Source organism: Phalaenopsis equestris, unplaced genomic scaffold (assembly GCF_001263595.1).
Source record: "Phalaenopsis equestris unplaced genomic scaffold, ASM126359v1 Scaffold000840, whole genome shotgun sequence".
Lineage (NCBI taxonomy): Eukaryota > Viridiplantae > Streptophyta > Magnoliopsida > Asparagales > Orchidaceae > Phalaenopsis > Phalaenopsis equestris.
In genome coordinates this window covers 4,582,496-4,607,277 of record NW_018165280.1, presented here as the reverse complement: position 1 = coordinate 4,607,277, position 24,782 = coordinate 4,582,496, and the positions used below count along the sequence as shown (strand labels likewise).

Below are 24,782 nucleotides of genomic sequence, written 5' to 3'. Positions count from 1 at the left end.
TATATATATATCTTAAAAATATTTTTTTCAGAAATTTTTTAATTATTAATTTAGGACATAGGTGTTCTTTATTTTTTAAATATCATTAAATCAAATTCTTATATTATGTGTCAGGCAAGTGTCGGAGCCATATCTGTGTCTGTCTGATACGTGTTTGACGCCATATGGCTCCTTAACTAGGAGTGTTCGTTTATTGTAGGCTGAGTGAAATTATGCTCAAAATAAAAGAATTTTTAAATGTGATCACATAATAAATGAATTTACCAATAGGCAATAACAAGTAATAATTTTATAGAACATATTGTTTTTTAATTAGCTATTGGGTATCTCACCTCAGTTATTGGGCTAGTTTCACGACGAGTTTCCTTATGGTTGTCTTAAGCTCGGCTCTTTATATGCATGTCCTAGAATCTCATTTTTCTTAAATTTAATAGAATTCTTAAATCAACTATAAATTAGTGTATTGATAACCTCAGTTAATATTTTTGCTTCAAAATTGTTTCTCTTCATTCAAACTTTTAAGGCGTTTATCCTAAATCTGATCACACTTGATGAAGTTAAGACGCAATTAAAAAATTGCAGACCTAAGACTCGGTTTCCTTATCTCAAGAAATTTACCACATCTATAATTTCTTAATTAAATTAAATTGTAGAAAAGAGGAGTAGAAATAGAATTTTCACCTCAAAAATCTAAATTTTATCCTCTATTTCTTCTTTCCCTTCTGTTTCCACACTATAGTGGCTACTTGAGCGCTTCAAGTCTCTAAATTGTTGTTCCGTTTCGTTAAGATCATGGAGATAGGTACGAGTAGGAAATGAAGTGAAAATAGTTTAGGCTATATATAAAATTGAATTTACTAATTCAATTAACCCCCTTCCTTAGATTTTCTCAGCCCGCCACATTTTACTAGAAGTGGAATCGCTATACTGGCCATGTTTTTGTTAAGCATGACCACAAAGGAAAATTAATGAAATAAAATAAAATTATGTATTTTTGTAAAATCTAATATACTAACAATTTATATCCCTTTTAACCTATCAATTTGATTGATATAAAATATAGAATTTTATAAAAATAGTTTGGATGAGTTTAAAAAAAAATCGTATATAGTTTCAAAATAAGTTACAAACAAACTTTTTAGTTAAAATTAGGTATTAAACATGATTGCTAAGAGATGAAATTAAGAGAATAAAATTTTCTAATTCCCCCCTCCATATATATATATATAAATCTCTAGCCGTCATTACTTGTTATTTCTTGCCTATTAGCTTATTATTTCTTGTTTTTTTAACTTTATTCTGTTTAATTCATTTCTTATTTATTTTATTTTGTTTTATTTCTTTCCTTTGTTGTGGCTATTGTAATTAAGTTTAAATATCGCTTCTTCTATCAATAAAATTGTGTCGCTCTATATTAAATCTCAACATGGTATCAATGCCTAGCTCTAGATCCACACCTCAGTCACCCTCTTTTGCGGCCGCCTGTCTCCTCAACAGTTGGTAAGCCTGGATGTTTTCCTTCCCGTCGTTCCTTTGCAATCACAAGCTGCCAGACCAGCATGTGCTTACCTGCAACTCCCCTTCGAGTCGCTAATCAGAAGTGCAAACCGATCTCCTCTTCCTTCCTCTGCAAGTGCAATTGTATCTGTCTGCTCTGCAAGTGCAATTCTCCGCTACTGCTGTAGGGAACAATCTAATTATTTGTATCCATATTCTAGCAGAATTGAATTTTTTGTAGGCAGCAATCATCTCCTTTGTCCAACAGAATTCATACAACAGTCAACAACAACAACAACAACAAAGCCTTAATCCCACTACGTGGGGTCGGCTACATGAATCCTTTTTCTCCATTGCGTCCTATTTAGTGTCATATTTTCATTTAGTTCTAAGATCATTTTTATGAGCCCAAGTCTTCCTAGGTCTACCTCTGCCTTTCTTAACACAAGTCGAATCTAAAACATCTACTCTCCTAATCGGATCATCAGATGGTCGACGTTTAATGTGACCAAACCATCTAAGACGACTTTCTGCAAAATTTCTTTGAATTCCTTTCTGTGTCCCACAGAATTCCTACAGCGGTCCAACTTCTCTGCAGGTGTTCGATCTAGATTCCTGCTATTGTATTTGTTTGTCGGTGACCTTACTTGAATTCATCTATTTCTCGAAATCTCAACCTCATCTTCGGGTCAGCTGGAATCAGGGAGGACGCCATGCCACTTCGGGCTTGTCACCTCACTTGCGATTACTGTCACAAACCTAACCACACTCGGGACAAATGTTGGAAACTTCACGGTAAGTCGGCTTACAAATTTTCAGTCAAATCCTCTACCATCAAGGGTTTCACTGCGACTGAAGAGCCTATCACGGATCAACCGAATCATACCCAGAACATCCCAAAATCCTCTGAATCCCTAAAAAATCAGAGGGAGCAATTGATCAAGCTTCTTAGAGCCCATCAAGTCTCTATAAGTATGTTGACCTCCCACGTCTGAAAATGTACTCTTCCTATGAATTTTACCATTTATTCCTTCGCTAGTTTGTAGATTATTGATCCAAGTGCCACGAATCACTTGACTGGATGCTCACACGTTTTCTCGACCTACTATCCATGCTCGGGAAAAGATACCGTCAGAATTGTCGATGACTCATGTAGTTTCATTGCTGGTAAAGGGTCAGTTGTACTTACAACTGATCTAACTTTGGAGTTTTTTTATATGTTCCTCAGTTGCAATGTAGCTTGTTATCTGTATGCAAGTTAATGAATGACAATGATTGTGTTATTAATTTCTCTTTTGATGGTTTTGTTTTTCAGGATTGTTGTTCAGAGAGTATAATTGGAACTGCTAAGAGGGTAGCTAGACTCTACTGCTTCCAAGTGAGAAACACGGAGCTTATCTTGAGTCATTGAATGTTATATTATGTTATTGCATTATCGTTTAGGTCATCCTAGTTTCTAATATTTAAAAAAATTTGTATCATTTGATGTTTTCTAATAAAAACCCTTCTACTTTTCATTGTGGAGATGTTAGTTAGCCAAACATCAGCAGGTCTATTACCCATCCCACACTTATGGTTCTTACGCTCACTTCTCTCTCATTCACAGTGACCTATGAGGACATTCTCGAACTTTCAGCCACACCAATAAAAGGTAGTTTCTGACTTTGATTGATGACCACACTCGAATGACGTGTGTCTACATTTTAAAAGACAAATTAGAAGTCGTCACCTTCCAAAACTTCTACACCTTCGTTTTAACTCAATTTAAAACTTTTATTCAGATCCTTCAGACCGACAATGACCGTGAATTTTTCAACTTTATTTTGGGTGAATTCTTAGTAAGGACATCCTCCACCATAGCTCTTGTAAGGACACTTCTCAATAAAATGGGGTAGCCGAGGAAAAATTGTCAATTCGCGTTGCTCTCTTTTTTATGTTTCAATCCAAGGTCCTTAAATATTTTTGGAACGGTGTCATTTTCACTGTAACCTATCTCATAAATAGAGTTTTATCTAAAATTCACAAGTTCTGAATCCCCTTTGTTGTCATGATGTCATGCTTCCCTACCAATAGGATCTTCTCCACATTAGACCCCAAGATTTTTTGGTGCACTGTTTTTATTTGGAACACTTCCCCCAATCGAAGTAAATTTGATCCCAGATTCATAAAATGTATTTTCCTTGGGTACTTCACCATTTAAAAGGGGTATTGATGCCTTGATCATTCACTAATAAAGTATATGTGAGTGCTAATGTCTCCTTTTTTGAAAGCGTTCCCTATTTTCCTAGTTCAGCCCCAATGAAGGAGGAGCATGAGTTCTTAGACACTATCCCTTATGCTACTCCTATGGATGTTCCCTCATTGTTCCTGCAACTGAAGAGTCCCCGGTCCCAGTAAGTGCACCATCCGGTGAGTCCACCATTTTCTCCTCCTATTTGTATCTACACTCGACACACCCGTTCCAATGCTCCTACTCCGAAACCCGCTATATCCTTACAGGACCTTGAATCCACTTCGGGCGACATCTGTAACACGACCCTTTCTCTTAATGAGGGGTGAGTTCTCTGATTATGGTATGCAATCAAACATGCTCCCTCTATTTTATGACAAAATATATTTTTGACCTACAAAGCATCTGTCACTAACCCGACAGACTATCAGATCCCTAGCTATTATTGAGGTTGCTCTTGTTGATTCAACTTGGAAAATGACATTAATGGAGGAGATGAATGTCCTTCAGCGGAACCATGCATGAGACGTTGTTAGTCTTCCTCGGGGTAAGAAAACTGTGGAGTGTCGATTGATTTTCAGCACCAAGTTCAACTTTGATGGATTCTTTTAACGCAACAAGGCATGATTGATTGTCAAAGGGTACTCACAGACTTACGAATTTGACTATGAGGAGACATTTGCTCTAGTTGCTAGGTTAAACACTATCTGGGTCCTCTTGTCCCTTGCAGTGAATCTCGATTGGCCTTTATTTTAGCTGGATATCAGGAATGCATCCTTGAATAGAGAGCTTACAGAAGAAGTATACATGTCCCTCCCTTCTGACTTAACTCTACTGCCTCCAAAGGGCAAGTGTGCAGGCTACAAAAGTTTCTCTATGGGTTAAAGCAGTCCCCCAGGTCCTGGTTCGACAAGTTTATAAAGGTGTTTATGGGTCATAGTTTTATTTGGGCCCAATCGGATCACTCTCTTCTTTCGACATTCCTCCAATGATAAGGTAGGTATTCATATTGTCTATATTGACGATATTGTTCTCAAAGGTAATGATCTTTCAGCATTGGAGTCCTTGAAAGACACTCTTGCTGAGTTCTTTGAAATGAAAGATTTGAGATCTCTCCGATACTTCTTAGGCATGGAAGTGGCTCGATCATCTCGGGGCATTGCCTATCACAGTGCAAATATGTGTTTGACCGCTTGAAAGAGAACAATCCTTTTTTGTACAAACCAGTGGCTGTCCCTATGGATCCGAATAAAAGAAATTATCTGACATTCCCAATATTGTGTTTGTCAACAAGACTCACTACCAGTGTCTTGTGAGGAACTCATCCACCTTGCCCTTACTCACCCTGACATATGTCATGCAGTTGATATAGTCAGTCAATTCATGCATGACCCCTATGAGCACCATCTCTAAGTTGTTCACCAGATTCTCCACTATTTAAAAGGAACATCAGGCTCAGGTTTGCTTTTCTCTTGACACGTCTCGGTCTATTGTTGTTTATACAGATGCTGATTGGGTCAGGTCGATTCATGACCGTCGTTCCACATCAGGGTATTTATCATTTGTACGGGGAAATCTAGTCACATGGAAAAGAAAGAAAATATTTTGTGGTTGCTCGGAGCAGTGCTTAAACTGAATTCCGGTTCATGGCCTTGGGTATCTGTGAAACCCTTAGGTTACACATCATGTTCCTTGAAATACATATTCCGACCTCTATCCCGCTGCAACTATTCTTTGATAATAAGGCCGCTATCAACATTGCTTACAATCCAATCTAACATGATCGTACTAAACATGTGAGGATTAACATACACTTTATTAAAGAAAAGATTGAGTTCAGGAAAATTTGTCTTTTGTACCCTCCAACAGTCAACTAGCGAATATCCTCATCAAGGGCCTTCCTCGACCTTTGTTCGATGACTTCAAATCCAAGTTGAACATGATTGACATCTATGTTTTAACTTGAGGGATTAGATTTTTAACATCAATTAAATCTCTAGCTATTTTTATTTATTTTTTCTTGCATTTTTAATTTATTCTGTTTGACTCATTTCCTATTTATTTTTTTCAGTTTTATTTCTTTCTTTTGTTGTGTCTATTGTAATTGAGTTTAAATACTCCTTCTTCTATCAATAAGATTAAGATTGTGTTACTTTATTCCAAATCTAAACAATATATAGATGGATAGATATAATACAACGTCATGTTTATTGTTTGCCAATTTTTCCTTTATTTGATTTAATCGATCGCAAGGTTATGCTCTTAGTAAATTTGATGCTCCAAATGCATCTTTGCAGTCCGTTTTTTTAAATGTGGTGAACATTTTCATTATATGTGATCTGTCCTGGATATGTCTTGTACATTTTTGTATTAGTCGTACCCTATTTTCATCTCATTTGATCGGGTTTGGTTTCAAAATGGCATAGAATTCAACAATTTTGCAAAATTTTTCTACTCGCATGTTTGTTAGCTTTATTGCAATCATGTGAATGTTCAAACTTTCATATGATAGAAAAATAATATATTTATAAGAGGAAAATGATGCGATCTAACATCAAAATAACACATTTTTCCACAACAATTAGGGCAAACATAAATTCTTTTCTTTAATAATCCAAACAACTCAACAATAATACAAAATATAAATACCTACAATTCGAGAAGTGGTCGATCTCTCCCCATTCATATAATTCGAGAGGTAGGAGATCTCTCCCAAACTTTAGACCCAAGACTTACAACTCAATCTCATGCATAAAGCTAATCCTAAACATAACAATCATACTTATATCCAACAATATTAATAATAAACGACTAAAGTCCCATTCGGTATACAAAAGATAAATTTTCCCTTAGGCTACGATACAATCTCATACGGAATTGGTTTGGATTAGAGCTCATTAACATTATATGTGAAGTTCAGTAGATTGGAAGGATTCCTATTGACCAATTTTTCCGCCTATTCTGGGAGGACAATAACTACTCTTTTATATAGTAAAATTTTTTAGGAGATACCTAATTGCAACAGTTGGGTTGGCAAACTGAAGGGAAACTATGTTTTGGTCGTTTTTTATTAATGAGGCAATCCCAACTAATAGTTGGCTGCATCGCAGGCATATTGCACTTATTGCCCTTGGGGCTGCGTAAAGCTTGAGGATTACACACATATAACTTCAACAATATTGCAAGATATTGTACACTGTTAGACTCGGTGGGTGCCTTGAGGATGTCATATTCTGTCTACAAGGAATGTCACAATCATCTATGCCTGTCGGTTGCATTTTCTTTTATGTTGTTTATCAAACTTGGCGAGCGTGTAACGTAATAAGCAGGGTTGCCCGCATGGTGCCCCTACTATGCCCTCCACTCTAATGGTCGAACGAGTATTGGCTTGGTGATCCGAGATGAAAACAACAATATTATTCTCGTGGCAAGGAAGACATTATTGCATTTGGACAACTTTTAAGTCAAAGCTCAAGTAGTCCTCTTTCTCGTTCAACCATGGATGTTTGAAAACACAAGTATCATCATTGAGGGAGACAACAAAAATGTTGCGGACCTCTTTTAGAAACAATTGGCAGATTTTGGAGGGCGATGGCTTTGATCTTACTTTTCCTTTTTTTCTGTGAAGTTCTTCTCATTTCTGTGCACAGGAAACGTATTCCATTTTTGTGCTTGGCTTGCTTTGGATTGGTCATTTTTTGGGATTCTCATACTTGTGATCCTGATTTTTTGAGTGTGGTTGAGAAAGATGCCAACCACACTTTTTTTGTGTAGCTTTCATTGCTCTCTTTTGTATATTTTTATTTTGTTTTAATACAAAATGCACACCTTTCACGAAAACATAACCCTTTGTAGTTTTAGGCTTGCTTCTCTCGAATCTCTGTCTCTGTAAGGCGCTTGAGTGTTGCTCCTGGTTGTGGTTCATTATTCGTATCCGATGTAGTCTTTATTTGGACTTCCATTGTTTGAGCTTTTGGTATCATCATGGTTGTAGCAGTTTAGTACGACGTTTCATTTGTGTTGCTCCTACTGGCCTTCTTTATCTGATTCTTGTCCTCTACCTTCTGAGCTAGCTTCATCATCTCCCTCAGTCCCTGTGATCTCAATAGTTAGAGTGGGCCCGTATGTTGGGCTTTAGACTCTTCATGAAATTTTACTCTAATCCTGCTTTAGAAATCTCCTCAGCCTTCCCGATAATAGCTCAAATCTCTTCTTGTATTCCGTGTCAGTCTCCTCCTGAGTCAAGACATAGAATTTCTCGTGTAGATTTCCTTCCTGAATTGCTCAGAAACATTACAATAACAATCATTGAATTCCTCCCACGAATGGATTAGGTATCTAGCCTCCCTTCATTGAAACCAGTCTAGAGCTTTCCCTCCCAAACCTAACTTTGTCGCCGTAAGTTCCTCTTCCCCATCTAGTCCATTTATCGTGAAGTATAGCTCCACTCGATACACCCACCCATGTATTTCTTTCTCTTCGAAAATTGACACTTTCGAAGATTGGCATCTTCAACTTAAATCTAACATCTCCACCCCAATTTCCTCTTCCTTTGTTATTTCCCCTCATGTAGCGAGAGTCAAACGCCCACCTTCGATCGTAGTCATATCCCCTCCATGCTTCTCTCCTTTCTTCTTCGAGCTCCTCCATACTTGTTGCATATTTTCTTTTCCATATTTTTGCCCAACCACTTCCTTTAGAAATCTCTAATACACCTTTAATCGGAGCCTTGAGAGGATGTTCTTAAAGGTGGATGCTTTTCTCATTTTCCTCTCATCCGATCTTTTTCCCTTTGATTTAACCAATGACTCTTTGATCAACCCTTGGGTAAGGTTTGCAAACTGAACTGCTAGCAAGTTTTGGATTGCATCTCCATAAGATTCCTTAGCTCTTCTATGCTCTCGAGTCTGCCCTCAAATCAGTTTTCCATGGATAAGAACTTCTCTTTTATAGCGGAGAACCTTTCCTCTGTCTAGAATTTAGGTTTGACCCACTTCTTCCTCCAATTTTTTCTCTAAATCATCTATTTTCTTATCTGTCATTACTCTCATGAATATTTTTAATCACAAATGCAAAATTCTTGTACCCTGAAATCTTGTTGTTGGCTCGGTTTGGTCGGAAAGAAGCGCTGCACAATTAGATCACGCCTCGTACGCCACTATCTCGTTTGCTTCCTTAAATCAAATCAAACGACAGATGACGAACTACTCGAAGAGATTCAGTCGGCTTGTAGCAAGCTGAAGTGAAGGCGATATCGCGCGAATGTAAGACGCCATCCTTCGCATCAAGGCCTTCCCTGTACGCTACGAGCTATGATTCGTGTGGTTCTTCACTTTCCTTCATGTCGAAGCCTTTCCTATTTGCTGCGATCATTTGCGGTTCATCTTTGCTTTCCCAACAAGATCTGATTTGTGGGGTTCATTGCTTTCCTTTACGTGGAATCCTTCATCGTGCTCTGCGGAAGCGAAAGATGGAGTTTCGGGTCTCAGTATGCCGCGATCTTTCTGCACTGTCTGATATTGTAGGGTTCGGTAACTAGGCTTGGAGGGGAAAGATAGGCTTTTTGGGTCTGTGTATGTCGTGATCTGATTGGTTGTCCTCGTGTGTACCCGTAGATCCTATCATCGCAGGCTAGGTTATGTCAAATGATACAATATGTACGATTTTAGATTCTTTTGGTAAGTCCACAAAAATCGATCATCCTCTTTTCTCTTTTCTGGATCCGCTTCTCAGGATTTTGAGCTCTAACACTAATTTGATACGATCCATTGTCAACATCGACACGTTTTTCCATATAATTAAGGCAAACATAAATATTTTCTTCAATAATTCAAAGATTTCCAAAAGAATAAAAAAGATAAGTACCTACAATTCGAGAGGTTGGAAATCTTTCCCAATTCCTATATTTTGAGAGGTAGGAAATCTCTCCCAAATCCTACGACTTAAGACTAACAACTCAATCTCATGCATAAACTTAACCCTTGACATAACTTGCCTACTTATGCCTAACAACAATAAAATTAAAACACTAAATTGCCCTTAGGCATACAAAAGATAAATTTGCCTTTAGACTAGGCGCCAATGTAACAAAAAAGCCTAAAATAGTCCTCTAACTATTTGATTCTAGCCACCATAGTCTTTATATCACATTACTTCAATTTAATCCGCAAATAAACAAAATTGATTCAAAATTCTTATTGAGATAAAAATTCATTAAAATTGGGATAAAAATACGATTTCAATTTTATCCCTTAACCATACAAAATTGATCCTAGTTTAGTCCATGAAGCATCAATTGACATCAATTTTATAAAGATAAGGGATCAAATTTGAGAAATGTGATACTCCTGAAACTAAGTTGCCCTAAACGTATGATCGGTGAACCATTTTTTTGTTTTTTTTTCATTTTTTATATGTTAAAGCTTGATTCCTTGATCATAAATTGGCTTTTCCAGATTATTCTGACTTACATGTAAGATCAAAGCAGCATAACCAATGAACAAGTTTTTGGACATCTAAGCATGCTTCTCCAAATCAGTATGAATGTGCACACACATGCTTATGTGTCTTAACCATTTGCTACGACAATACGCTTGTTATTTAGCCAACTGACTGCCATCATATAATCTATCGCTGTCTTCCCTTGTATTATTAAATATAGGACAATCTTTTATTTCCAATATCATATATTTTTCTGGAGATGATTCTGACTAGTAAAAGCGTCTGTTGCCTACTTGCTCTATTCTTCATTTTTTGCTACCAATTTTTAGTCTTTTCTTCATTTCTTATATCATTACCCACTTTTGGTTTATTTTTCTTTATTCAGGGTATTTTTATGATGATGATGTGGGCATGGATGAGGGAACCAACAATTTTTTGGATACAAATCTAGAAAGCCAGATAACAAATGCAATTGATTCACGTCTTTTTCAACTTTTAGTATGCTACTCGTAACTGCTTAAATACAGCCATTGTTTGTGCTGCATCTTTCTGTGAGGTTGCATACCACCCAATTCTTATGTATTTACATATCTAACAGCCAAAATTTATTTTTTACATTTATATCACCCAAATTTTTTATATCACATCTAAAATACCATCTTTTTAACTTTTTCGAAGTGAAATACACCTTTTTATGCATAGTTAAGGTGACATATATATGTAAAAATTGAAGTTTAGGTGTTAGATACGTAATACATAAGAATTGGTTGGAATGTATGTAAATCTTAAATATTTAGCACTTGATATTTGAACAATGGACAGGTAAATGCATTGTTTATGGATGCATCACTTGGTCGTCATGGATATGAAACTGCTCAATCTGAAGTAGTTGAAGCTATTGGTTCTATTTGTGCTTTCTTGCATGTCACATTCAGTGCATTGCCTTCTGAACGTATCATGACTGGGCTTGCTTATGGAACTGATCTCGTTCACATACTCTGGAGTTTTATAAAATGTTGCCATGAAAGTCAAACGTGGCCGCATTTTCCTCAACTCTCAGGATATATTCCTGATGATGCTCCACGCTGGCTATTATGTTTGGCTGTTTTCTGTCCTGTGTATAAGTAAGTATTCTCGTGACTCAATGTTGGTGCCTTGACGAGTAGTAGTGGAGCCAAGGACTTTATCTAGGGGGGGCACGGATTGACTATTTTGAGAAAATATACTTAATTTTTTATTATTGTTAGAAGGAAGAACAAAATTATAAATATAAATAATAAATAACACACACACTATATATATATATTTGCATTTTTATCTCCAAATCAGATTTTCACTTTTTCATATTATTTTAAGAGAATCTATCAAAATTATGCACGTTTCAATAATTTAATCAGTTTAATAATTAAGTTATCATTTCATTTTTATTTTGGATATAATTTTATTAAAAATTTTTAAATATGAAATTTATTATATTATTGGATATAAAATTTAAATATATAAAAAAAAATTTAATGGGACATCCATGATTGAATTAACATAGAAGTTTGATGATTGATCAAATATTTTATTTAAAATATTTAAATATAAAATAATATTCAAATTTAACTGAATCATTATCTAAAATTTTATGTCAAAATATTTATATATTAATTTTTTGGATATATAAAAGTTTTTGTGGGCCTGTGCCCCCTAGAGCCTCCAGAAGAATGTCATTTTAGAATTATTACTTTTGGTTTTGTTTGTGCTCTCACAACCATCCCTTTTTTTTCGCTTATTGGAGGGTTTCGATTTCTATCTTGACTCTAGGTTTTTTATTGCTTGATCAGGTATATGCTGACAATCATGGACAATGAGGAATTCTATGAGCAGGAAAGACCACTATCCTTGATGGATATCCGGCTCTTAGTTATAATATTAAAACAGGTATTGATTTACTCTTTTGTACACATTGCATCATTATACTAAATCCCAAAATATTCCCCCGACAAGTTTTGTTTGGCCAATTTATGTTCAATTGCACAAGAATGATACAAAATAGTCTTTTATGCAGAAAATGTGTTGTAAATTTGACCTCAGTTTAGTCCGTTACTGTACAAATTTGATCTCAATTTAGTTCTTGAGTGATATTTTTGTAGTAATTTTGGATTATGGAGGGTTTAAATGAGAAAAATATGATGCTCTGGGACTACATTGATCACATACAAACTGCGTGGGACTATTTTTGAGTTTAATTAAATCAGTGAAATGTCATATTCTTGACTAAATTTGCCATATAAAAATCATTGGGAGACTATTTTGAAGTTTAACTTTTGCAACATTAGTAGATCACTTATATTGTGTGCGGTCCATATTTTTCCTTTTTTTTAAGTGATTTATTTTCAATAGCTTGGTTTCTTGCATTACATTTGAAGACATATCACAACGTTGTCATATCTTATGCTTTTTTCTTTAATTACCCTATACAATCTCCTTTTGCAGGATTTATGGCAACTCCTTTGGGTACTACCGGCTGTCGTGTCTCCTCAGAAACATGGAACTGATATTTTTTTCAATAAAAGGCTCTCAGTTGAAACTATAAGAACTGGAGCTCGTGCAATGATGTGTGAACTCTTGAACCAGGTATCTATGAATGCTCAACTGTTTTGTCTTGTTAATTGGGAAATAGATTATTGAGATGTAGTTTTTTTTTTTCTTTTATTGTGCAAATCTTTTTTGTGAATCATAACTATTTCAGTTTCTTACTTATCTTGAATTACTGAATCCTTTTTAGGTTTTTCATATTTTTAATTAGTACTCATTATGTCAAATGAATCAGATTTATTTATTACTGCAGCGACTGCTTTGAGTGAAAATGTGCTTTTATTTTTGGTAGCTTAGATGTTGTGGCTTTGTGAAAGCCTTTTAGTCTACTACTGATGCATGCGCAATTCTCAATGCTACAAAAATGTTTATTTACTTTTTTGTTCTCTATGTGATGCTTTTCTGCAGTTACAGGATTGGAATAACAGAAAGTTGTTCACCGCACCTAGTGATTTTCACGCACTTGAAGCTAGCAGCGAAGCATTTATAGCTCAGGTAAAATTGATTACTGAGAGCAACTTCTATTTGTCTTAAATATTTGTTCCTCACAGTGGTGGATTTTTGTGCAGGCCCTAACTGAAAATAGCAGAGCATTTGAGTTGCTGAAACAGGCTCCATTTCTGGTTCCATTTACAAGCAGGGTTAAAATATTCAATGTGAGGACCACCACCCCACGCCCTCACCCTCTTAAACATGCTCATACACATGTGATGTAACCTCTTAGAACCACATGAAATAATAATCTTATTACTAATATTTCTATAAAAAATTTAATTCGTAAGATGCACTTCTATATACTGTTGCTTTTGTATTTTTCTGACTATGTTAATTTTGTTTTGCAGGCAAAACTAGCAGCTTCGAAGCAACAAACTGGTGCTTTCCCTCTATCTAGAAATCGGTTTCGGATAAGAAGAAAAAGAATTTTTGAAGATGCATTCAATCAGCTGAGTGCACTCTCAACGGATGAACTCAGAGGCTCGGTATTTGTTTGTCTATGTTCTGCCCTATATCTCTCATTACAAAGCAAATATCAACATGGGCACGTTCCTCCCTACTCCCAGACATTTCTTTTCTTCGGCACACTAATCCCATAAACGTTCACTTATAACCAAAAAACTTTGCTGAAATGCATAAAGACCTATAGAAAAATCTCTTGATAGAAGGCTTTAAGCTTATATACTGCAGTGTTTTTTTTTTTGTTTTCTTACTGCAGTTTGTAATGGATATTCTTTACATTTTGCCTTAATGCTTTCAGATTCGTGTTTCCTTTTTTAATGACTTTGGAGTAGAGGAAGCTGGAATTGATGGTGGTGGTATTTTTAAGGACTTCATGGAAAACATTACTCAAGCAGCTTTCAATGTGCAATATGGACTATTTAAGGTTTGTTCATCCATTAATGGTTTTAAAATCTCTGATATTAATCCCATGTTTTTGGTGTTGATTAATTGGTCGTCATTTATTTATTTATTTTTTCTTTTTTGGTTGTATGGTTTGAATGCCGATCTCTATAGCTTGATGTATATTGTTCCATGGAACCAACCAAGGTTTTAGAGGTGAATCAGGAATCGAGCCATTTTTTTCTTTGCGAGGAGCGGCATAAGCCTCAAGGCAGATCAAGGCGTAAGGCTCAAAATAAATAAATAAAAAATCATAAAATTAAGCATAATTCATAAATATGACATTCAACAAACCACGAATCTTGATCATTAAATTTAGAATTTAAATATAGTAATAGACTCCACTAGTTCACTTAATAACACAATATATAGTATTCCCAAATCCAAATATAAAGCAAAATCGCAAAATTTTGAAATAAGGTTTGAATAGTAAACTTAAAAATTAAATATGCCACAAGAATCAAGATACATAGCGGTATCATCATCATTTTCATCATCTTCTAAAGAATCATCATATGTAATAACTCTATCATCCTCGAATTATATGTTATCATTATCTTCAAATTCTTCTTCAATTATCACATCTTTCATTTTACTCCTATATGAATTAGCATTGAATTTAATATAGTTTTAAATAAAATAATAAATCAGTAACACTACTAAGCAATTAATTATACTTTAAATAAATTATCTTTAGAATTTTTTTGAAGCTCCAACTCCCAAATTTGATCTCTTTACCCTATTCAATTTAAACATTAATATCTTCTTTAGCATCATCATTAAAAGTCAGTTCTTCATCTACAACCATAAATTATTCAACATTCTTAGGTATTATTCATTGATCATCAGAGATAATATTATCAGCAGCATAGGTTCTATTCCATCACCACTATTTCCTTGTTGGTGTAGCTTCAATTGTTTATTTTTCAATTTTTTTCTTGAACATAATATAAATTAATTTGTTAATTCTACTTGTAGCCAATCAATTTCTTCTCTTTTTATGCAGTTGGTTGAATATGTTCTAATCATGCTCACATGTAGAAGCTGACAAAGTAAAACTAAGAACTTTCACAACCAATGCTTTGAGTTCATGCACATCATCTATTAATGGTTCCCAACAATGTTCTAGCATAACATTAAACAAAAGTATCAATGTATAAATGATAAACTCATAGAATTAAAATTATAGATAAATGAAATTGTGTCTTGTATCAGGCGTGAGCTGCTCTAAATCAAAACATTCCATTTTTCAAATGAAAATTTTCAAGTTGATCATTGACTTTGAGATAGACTCAAGAGCAATTCTATTCATGCATTTGTATAAATCGGTCTTAACATCTTTATCTACATGAAAATCTTTGTCATAATGAAACTGAGGATTCAAATAATATGCAGCAACATGTAAATGTTGACGATTCTACATGTCGTCATTGATTTCCAATATTTCTTTGTAGGATGTATCTTGTCTTTCTAACTCTTATGATATGTCCTCCTTTGTTTTGTTCATATCTTCATAATTAAATCTCATAGCAGGAGCTCTTTCACCATCAACGATTTGTAATATTTTCTCCAAAGGCTTTCTAGTCTTCAGAGCATAACTAAGGTTACACCAAAATGGGTTATCTCTCATAATAATCTTTTTCACTTGCTTTCCTTTTGTTTTGTTTTTTTTTTCCCGAGAACTTCTATTTTATTCTTCAGAGGCAAACATAGCCTCCAAAATTTGTCACAACTCTTTAAATCTTTGCAAAGTCAAACAAGTCGTGGCAAATCTTGTAACTACTAGTAGAAGAAGTTCTTTATCTGTGAATTTCTTCATCAAGCTTAATACCCAAGAATGATTGTAAATAAATTTACTTACTTTTTTTTGCTTTAAGCAAAGCAGATTTATGTTGCGACAATTGTCTCAATCTTTCAAGCATTAAAACAAGACAATGGACAATACAATGATTCCAATAAAGATGCTTCCTTTTCTCCATTAATATTCTTCCAGTTGTTTTATAAGCACTTGCATTATCTATAACAACTTGAACAACTATGTTCTCTCCAACTTCTTCAATGACCTTATCATGCATTTTAAAAAGCAACTTGTGCATCTTTACAAAAGTTGATGCATCAACCGATTTGAAAAATATCGTCCCATAAGGGTTGTTAATAAGATAATTTATAATGCTTATTTGTTTGATATCTCATTCCAACCATCTGACATTATAGTAACATCTTTCTCAACCCCTATCTTTTTTACTCCATCTACTATTTTTGTCGTAGTTCTAACCTACTCATTCAACATCCAAGCTCACACCTCATGCATTCTAAGAAGATGTAGCCCTCGCTCGTAATTTCCAACATAGCAAAGCATATCGATCCATAAAGGACTTCTATTCACATTAAATGAGATTTCATTCTCAAAAGTCATCTTGCAAAATCTAAACATGCTCTATTTCTATCTTCTTTTGCAGAAGCTGGAAGAGAATATGTTCAACTTCATCCACATTCACAATAAATTTATCCATTGGTCCTCAAGTTCCTCTATCAAAAGAAATCAAATGACTTCCACTGCTGAAACAATCATATTGAGAGGCAAAATATGAATTCTTCTTAATCATCTCTTCCATGCTTCTTTGCGTTGTTTCTTTTGAAGTGACGTATTTTTTTTTAATTAAATGCATACTTTTTTTACTTCATTTGCACAGTCTCACATGCTCTAATATTTATATATGTGCCAGCTAAGTGACTTCAAGTCTTTAACTCCACTAGTAATTCGTTTGTCACAAAATCTACATTTTAAGTAAACATATCTCTTCTTTGCACATTCTCCTAACACTTCAATTTGAGTCTCATTTTTCGTGCCAGATCTTTTTTTTTCATGTGCCACCAACCATTCTAAAGTATATATGCTAATTTTTCTGCAAACAAAGCGATCATTTAAAGCAAGCTATATAAATCAATGCAACACTAACATTTAAATTGAAAATGTAAACATAAGCTTGCCTTCTAACTTTAACATTAGTGATTAAACTGACAAAAGTCATTTGTAATGCAAAATCAAAATGATTTAAGAAATAAAAGAATAAAACTCATCAATTATTAAGAATTTGATAAAATTACAAAAAAAATAACATTGGCTTCAAAGCATACCCTTATCGACTCCAAAATCCAATTGATAATTAAAGGTTGTCAAAATCTGAAATTTCCAAAAAAGTTGAGAAAAAAATGATTCACACCACAAAAAGGAAACCAATATTCATGAAGCTTGACAAAATCGTATTCTTGCACATAAAAAATCATTAAATAAATAAAAGGATACAATTCAGAAATCATTGGAAATTTGATAAAATTGAGAAATATGGGTTGGGATTTTATGCTGAATTTTGATATTTGAGTGAGAATTTGAAAAATGGATGAAATAGGGTGCTTGTTTTGTAAATAACAATGTCTCGATTGCTATTTATGTAAATGCCCTGTAAATAGCAATGTCTCGATTTCTATGTATGTAAATGCCCCAAAAATTTTAAAATCATATGCTCACAGAGTCAAAAGAAAAATTTTAAAATCATATGTCTCAACTTGGGAAGATAGCTACTACGACATAAGGGCATAACCATAGAAGAGAAGAGGAAGAGCCGCTAGACTTCGCCGCTCCGCTGGACTTCGCCACTCCACTGGACTTCGCCGCTTCTCTGGACTTCGCAGTTGGACTTTGACACAAAAGGGCTCACAACGAAGCTACTATGACACTCGAAGGCTTGGGACAAAGGACTTTGACGCTCACACTCATGATAATTGTCAAAGGACGTGGAATAAGATACAAAGCTCTCGGAATGACGTCCAACTCTAAATCTGCAGTATGGCTATCGTGTGAAAGTTAGAAATATTCATATCTAATTTTAATTTGAGCGATGCCTCGAGTCAACCGATTCGAGGTGTTACCGCTCGGAGGCATACACCACACTACATAAAGGCATGAGCCTCGAACGCACTGGCGAGGCTTACACTTTGAGTCACCGAAGCAGCGCCTCGAGGCTGACGCCATGTGTGCTTTTGTAAACACTTGATCCGGGCAACCTATAAGATTTTATGATTTACTAAATACTTCAAAACCAGTGGGAGCTATGGCCTTAGAGGGCACACTCTGTGCTGACAATTGCACAAAATTTTATCATAACATCTCTTTAGCATAATTCTTGCCTTACTGTGAAACTAAGTCTCAGAATCTTGATTAGTAAATTTAAAAATTTAATTCTTTCTTATGTTAAACATTGTCTTCCCTTTACCTGAAGCAATATTTAAACTTATTTATGATGAACTATAGAGGTAAACTATTCTTATGAAATTTGAATATTCAAGAACATAAAATAGCATGATATGCTATTAATAAACAAAAGTAAGGATTAAAAGTTTATTAGTGACTAGATTAATGAATTACTCGTAATCATTATAAAGTGAAATTGCTTGAATAATCACATGACAATAATAAGTGAGGTAATCTTACTGAAGGGAATTTTAAAAGTGATGTTAATTGTTCAGGCATATTACATGCACTATGCTAGTCAAGTGTACACTTGTTAACATACTAGACGTTCACATAATAATATTCATTGATTTATTTCACTTTTTACTTAGCGTTAGAATATGGCCAAGTATTAATGTCTAGGTTTCTAGCCATCATAAAATAGTGGATTATATTAAACCCATGTCATAATGCTGTAACCCAGCCCGAAAGCTGTGAAAGTTCAATAGAGTTCATTATAACCTTTTAATATTAGCAAACTTATTGCAACGAGTAAAAGAAACTAGAAGATTTACCACTCTAGTGATCTTGTAACAAATTACTGTCTTCTAACTTGTTGAAACAAGCCTTGCTTATCTCTCCTCAGATTGGCGAAATTGTTGTTAAGTATATACCTTAAAGTCTTTGTTTGCTCCATCTACCAATTTAATTTTGAGTGCTTCTAAACTGGGTATCTTACTTAAAAAATATTCAAAAGCCTTCCCTTTACTAATTACCCAGTAATTGAAGTAAAGATGACTGTCATTTTGCATCTCATAGAGGAGTGAATCCCCAATTTGTGAAGATACATTGTAATTTTTCAGAAGTACACAACTAAGAATAGCAACTTTAAAAGAGAATAAATTTCTAGTCTTAAACCAAAATAAATGCCAATATGACTTCTCATAAGAAAAGAATAGTAAGATTTTACAGAAAATTTATTATCCATATGTTCCACGTGCATTCATCCTTAGAAGATTTAAGAGAAAAAATTTCAATAATAGCATTCAAATGAGCCAAAGCATTACTTACAAGTAGGAGATTACCCTTTCTAATAAATCCTCCCAATATTTGCATTGCACAGAATCCAATTTGAAATTCGAAATATTTAGTTTGTAAATATTAAACTTTTGTGGTTTCACAAATGGATGGAGATATATTGAGAAAAACACAAGTGGTCTTGTTTGGGTTGCTGGTACTGATTTAATGAGTTAGAGATTGTGAGATTACACAGATGCACTTTGGTCTTGATGCATTGGATGGTGATCCATTGCATCTCAATCGTGTTCAGCTTTCTGTATGCCTAATTGTTCTTTGCTTTCTTTTTTTTTAGTATAGTTTGGTAATAGGTAATTAGATATTGCTTTAATATAGAATGATATACTTTTTTGTTCTGTTTAAAAATATTTTTTATATTGATTTGTCTTTTGGTAACTGAAGAAAATGTTTGCAGTTTGTATTTAAAATTTCCATTATTTATTTTTGTAAATTAAGTTTATTTTGTTTTATCTTTTAAATTATTTGTTTTTGTTCTTTTCCCAAGGAAACTACTGATCACCTATTATATCCAAATCCTGGATCCGGAGTGATTCATGAGCAGCATCTTCAATTCTTTGACTTTCTGGGAAGCCTGCTTGGAAAGGTATTCTTCAGCATTTGGGCTATTTTGGTTCATGCAACCCATCTTACAGATCAAGCATACATGCTTGGTGAAATGCAAGTTATCCCTTTAATTTTTTTGATATGTCATTTTTTGTATTTCCCCTTCTGAAATAAATTCCATTTGTGTTTTTTTGGGCATGGTTTGGCTAATTTCATTTGACAAGAGTGTTGAAAATCATTGTTGGTGATAGAAGTGGCAATGTTATTTACTAGAAGTTGCTGGAAAATAATGAGCATGAATTCTTGTGCTTTGTTTAGCAATTTTGTTATTCTGAATTTTTGTTTCCTTTGGTTTTTGGCTTGGCTATTTGATGAGGCATAAAGACTGGATTTTTCTCATGGAGTTGGGCAAGCTGCTCTTGATGTGTGTTTTTTAGTCTATTTGACGTATAACCATTATATTGTTTGAATTTCATAATCTACAGTCTCATTTACGGATGTCTGTTGTGCTAAGCAATCCCAACTTGATAGGGTTCTAGGGCCACTATAATATATTTGGGAAACAGATTTCACGAGAGGTGGTTGTGAAATAGCAAGAGTAGGCTAATATGTATGGTTGACCATGGTTGGAAGGGATTGTGGGGGTAAATCTGCTGGTGGACAGTAGGTTACATTGTCGGTGGCTGTTCTGGCTGATATCAGTGAGTGAGCAGCAAATCGGCACAGTATGGACGACTGGACAGCGGACGGGAAGCGAAACAACAGCTTTCCCTGCTGCGAACGGTAGTTTACAGCACATAGATGACAAAGAAAGCCTTTTAATTCCCCGCGTTTGCCTCCCTCCCCTACATCACATCACGTCTCCCATATCAGCATCCCACGCCATTCTCCCTAATAGAGGGAGCTTCGTCTTCTTCCTAGAAAATTTCTGAATCAATCCACCATCATAACAAAGTTATCATTTTGATGCCTGAGATAGACCAATTGCAAAGTTTATGCTGATGTTCAATCCATTCAACTCAAACACATAAGTCATTCCAAAGATTCTCTTGATAGAATAAGTGCCCATTCTATTTTGGCACAACTAGTGCTGAACTTGCACACGGATGTGTTATAAAAAATCGAGCATCGAGTCATTAAGTATGTAACTTACTTCTTTCATGTCTTGTACTCTACTGGGAACATCCAAAAACAAGTTTGTCTGGAAGAACCAACTATAGAATGAAATTTATGACATTATGAACCACTCAATGGGTATGTTGTTGGTCATGTTATCTAGCAAATCCTTCAACAAGGTTTGTCCCTTTTCAGGTGTCGGCTCCTTGGACTAACTAACTTTTAGAACAGTTAATGTTAATCTAGTTGGAGTCCCTCTCAAAGGCTCAGTTTGAATCACTAGCTATCTTCCTTATTGCCTGGAAGTTGAGACTCATTTCTGACATCTTATCTTCTCCCGTGTTACTGTCCATTTCTTCAACTACTCTCTATTCAGGGAAGAGATCATTATGTTGTTTGGACAATTTCATGCAATGTGCTCAAAATCGTGGCACTTAACATACTTCCTAACTATGACGAATTTCAGTGTTATGTTTGGCTTCATCTATTTTCCATTCATAACTAGTTTCTCCATAGGCAGGGTTGGCTTGGATGCTTTGCTAGGTGTACTCTTGTTGCTTGATCATGGGGTTGAACACTCCTTGTAAGGTGTAGCTGTCACTCGGTGATGTTTCCCCATCTTTGAAAGCTAGGGTCTGAACATTCTGTAATGTCCAATAGGACAGTAACTCTATCATGCTTTCAATGGATGATCACATTCCTCCTAGATATCGAGTTAAGGTGTTCTCGGGCTCCACTAGCCAATACTTCAACCTAAGCTGCTCAAATTCAGTTCTGTTCTCTTCTATTGAGTGATCTTGTTGCAGTAAGTGATGAGAGATCTTGTTGCTATAAGTGATGAAGTCTCAAGAACATGTCATGTCTGTAATGTGTTGATAGGAGCTTGTGTTGCATCTTATTTAATTTTGGACTGGATAGTAATTTTACTATTTTATTCACGCTATCGAAGATGCTTCAGGTTATCCCACCATAAAGAAGTGTTCATGAGCTTAGTGACTGCTAGCTTGACCCTACTATCAGGTGGAACGTTCTTATATTCAAAATTATGCTCTACTGTTTGAAGCCACTTGATAAACTTTTTTTGGATCCACACGACCGTTAAAATCCAATAAATTTGCTCTTACTTCAAGTTCATGGCTTTACCCCTGATATTTCATGTTGAATTGTTGAGATAGTGGTTCTTCGTCACTGGAAATTGCCTGGTAGAAGGGATTCACTATCTTCTCTCGATTTGGCAAGCCACCTTGTTGCTATGGGTGATCTCACTGGATTGTCTTCTCTCAAAGGCGACAAGCCTCTATTGCATTTGAAGATTTTCTCGCTACATATCTTTCATGGTAAGTTCTTGGGCACCTTGCTGAGGGTTTCTCCTTGGTGGCGCGACATCATTTTCTTCCAATCACGTTTTTGGCGGATGTAAGATTGCATATCAAGGTTTATTAGGGATTTATGTTTTAGGTGTAGATGTCGGGGTGGAATTTTTGAGGAGGTTGGAAAGTTTGATTTTGAAAATGTCATGATTTTAGTTAGGAATTGCGGTATGAATGATTTGTGGAAATTTTTTTTTACTTTTGGTTGGGGTGTTAGGTAAGGTTGTTTGGAATTTTGGTTTAGGGTAACAAAAGCAAAACCCTAAAGATTAAGGACGTGTCGGGCTCTAGTACCAAATGACACTGTTCTAGAGCTACTAGAAGGTATTTGGGAAGCGGATTTCGCGGGGATGTGGTGTGGATAGCGAGAGAAGGCTATTATGTGTGGCTCGCGGTGTTTGGAAGAGATTGTGAGGATAAATCTACTTTTGAACAGTATGTTTGATGTTACCGGCGGCTTTTCTGGCTGAAATCAGTGAGCAAACAATGAATCGATGGGGTATGGATGCTGAACAGTGAACAGTAAGTGAAACAGCAGCTTTCCCTGCTGCGAACAGCAGTTGACAGCACTTCGAATGACGAAAGATGTCTTCGAACGTTCCATGTTTTCCTTCCTCGCCCGCGTCGCGTAGTGTCTCCTGTATCAGTTGTCCCACATCACAACTTCTCTTTCTACTCTTATACGTTCAGCTTTTATTTGTTTCTCCATTAAGGCACGTATCCATGTTCAAGAATAAGAAACCTGAATGGAAATTGATTTTTGTAACTCACATGGTAGTTTGCAGAGCGTTGATACTGAGCTGTGTAGTCTCTTTTTTATTTTATAATTTATTTTTTATTTTTTTTCTTTTTATTGGAACAATTCATATGTACCGTGAAGCATACTAGATTTTCTAAATAATGACTTGTGGACATTATAATATGCCGGGAACCTACCATTCGTATTAATTTTTATGACTTTCAGCATGCTCATCTTTTTTATTTCTTTTTTTGTTTGTTTTTTTTTTTTTTTTTTTTTTTTTTTTTTTTTTTTTTGTGGTTTTTGTTTTTCATTGCTTTCGAATGTGAATGATCGATAAACTTCCCTTGGGCACCATCAAAGCTGTTTTTACTTCATCCCTTGACTTTATTTTTCACTTTTTGTTGTAGAATGCATTTGTAAACATGATGGGGTGAATCATACGCATATTCACATTGTTCTGTGTTTTTTTCTGTAGGCAATGTATGAAGGCATTCTTGTCGACATACCTTTTGCGACATTCTTCCTCAGCAAATTGAAACAAAAGTAAGGTTTACGATCTCTTTTAGTTGAATATTTTTACCAATTTATTTATTTTTGAAAGTTGGAATTGAAGGTATTCTTTCTGGTTTGATTGCAATTATTTTTCTATTTCATAATCATCTATTCCTAAGATTTGAATGAACATTTAAACAAATTATCACATCTAGCTCTTGTGTCTCGCCTGTCCAAATATCAATTTAGAAGTTTTTTTTATTTATTTTAGCATATTTTTTATGATTGGATATCAACTTAAAGATAATCCCTCAACTTTCTTCAGTGCGTTTGGGATCAAGAGCAATAGAAGGGCAAAAAATAAGCCACTGAAATCCAATTCAATGTGGTCAAGGGTGATAAGATGAATGTTTGATAAATTTATGAATATAAGTGAGAAGTGATCATATTCTAGATATAATGGGAGTAGCGCTTATTGAAGATAATATGTGAAAAATAAACTTCATGATTTGGGCATGTTCAATACAAAGGAGAAGATGAAGCGAATAAAATGGTTCTCTTTAATTAATGTTGAAGCATTAGTAAGAAAAAATAATTAATGTTGAAGCATTAGTAAGAAAAAAAAATTAAGTTCCAGATATAGCTTATTAGTTGTGCCAAATAGAGCTGACTTCTTGTGTACTCTTAAACAAGAATGAATTTTGGGTCATTTAGAAAGCTTACCATATATTGTTGAGATAAGGATACTGCTGATGATCTGCTTATGGATAACTACTTAATATTTTCAATTCTGTACTATTGTCTTTTTTTTTCTTTTGTTAGTCCACAATTATTTTTGCCTTGACTCTTTTCCCATGCTTACTCTAGAAATGCATGCAAATTTCTATTTCACGTCCCATCCGCCTAGCATGCCGCTCTCCTTTTTTTCCCTATTCATGCATCTACGCCATCCTCTCCTATTTCTACTTTGATACCACTTGCTCGAATCAATGCCTACGTCTTTCTATCCTAACCTACCTCTCCCCTCCAACCGTCTGCGCA

General features: G+C 34.9%; 1 protein-coding gene across 1 annotated transcript in view; it reads left to right on the top strand.

Moving 5' to 3' along the window:
* LOC110031717 (E3 ubiquitin-protein ligase UPL6) overlaps positions 1 to 24,782 on the top strand; it is a 110,185-nt gene that overhangs the window by 48,763 nt on the left and 36,640 nt on the right. Inside the window, exons 9-18 of the mRNA XM_020735074.1 lie at positions 10,554 to 10,666; positions 10,991 to 11,292; positions 11,998 to 12,094; positions 12,650 to 12,790; positions 13,160 to 13,246; positions 13,321 to 13,407; positions 13,594 to 13,731; positions 14,007 to 14,132; positions 19,963 to 20,061; positions 23,725 to 23,792. Of these exons, the coding sequence (XP_020590733.1) occupies positions 10,554 to 10,666; positions 10,991 to 11,292; positions 11,998 to 12,094; positions 12,650 to 12,790; positions 13,160 to 13,246; positions 13,321 to 13,407; positions 13,594 to 13,731; positions 14,007 to 14,132; positions 19,963 to 20,061; positions 23,725 to 23,792 (1,258 nt within the window). The remainder of the gene's footprint in view (positions 1 to 10,553; positions 10,667 to 10,990; positions 11,293 to 11,997; positions 12,095 to 12,649; positions 12,791 to 13,159; positions 13,247 to 13,320; positions 13,408 to 13,593; positions 13,732 to 14,006; positions 14,133 to 19,962; positions 20,062 to 23,724; positions 23,793 to 24,782) is intronic.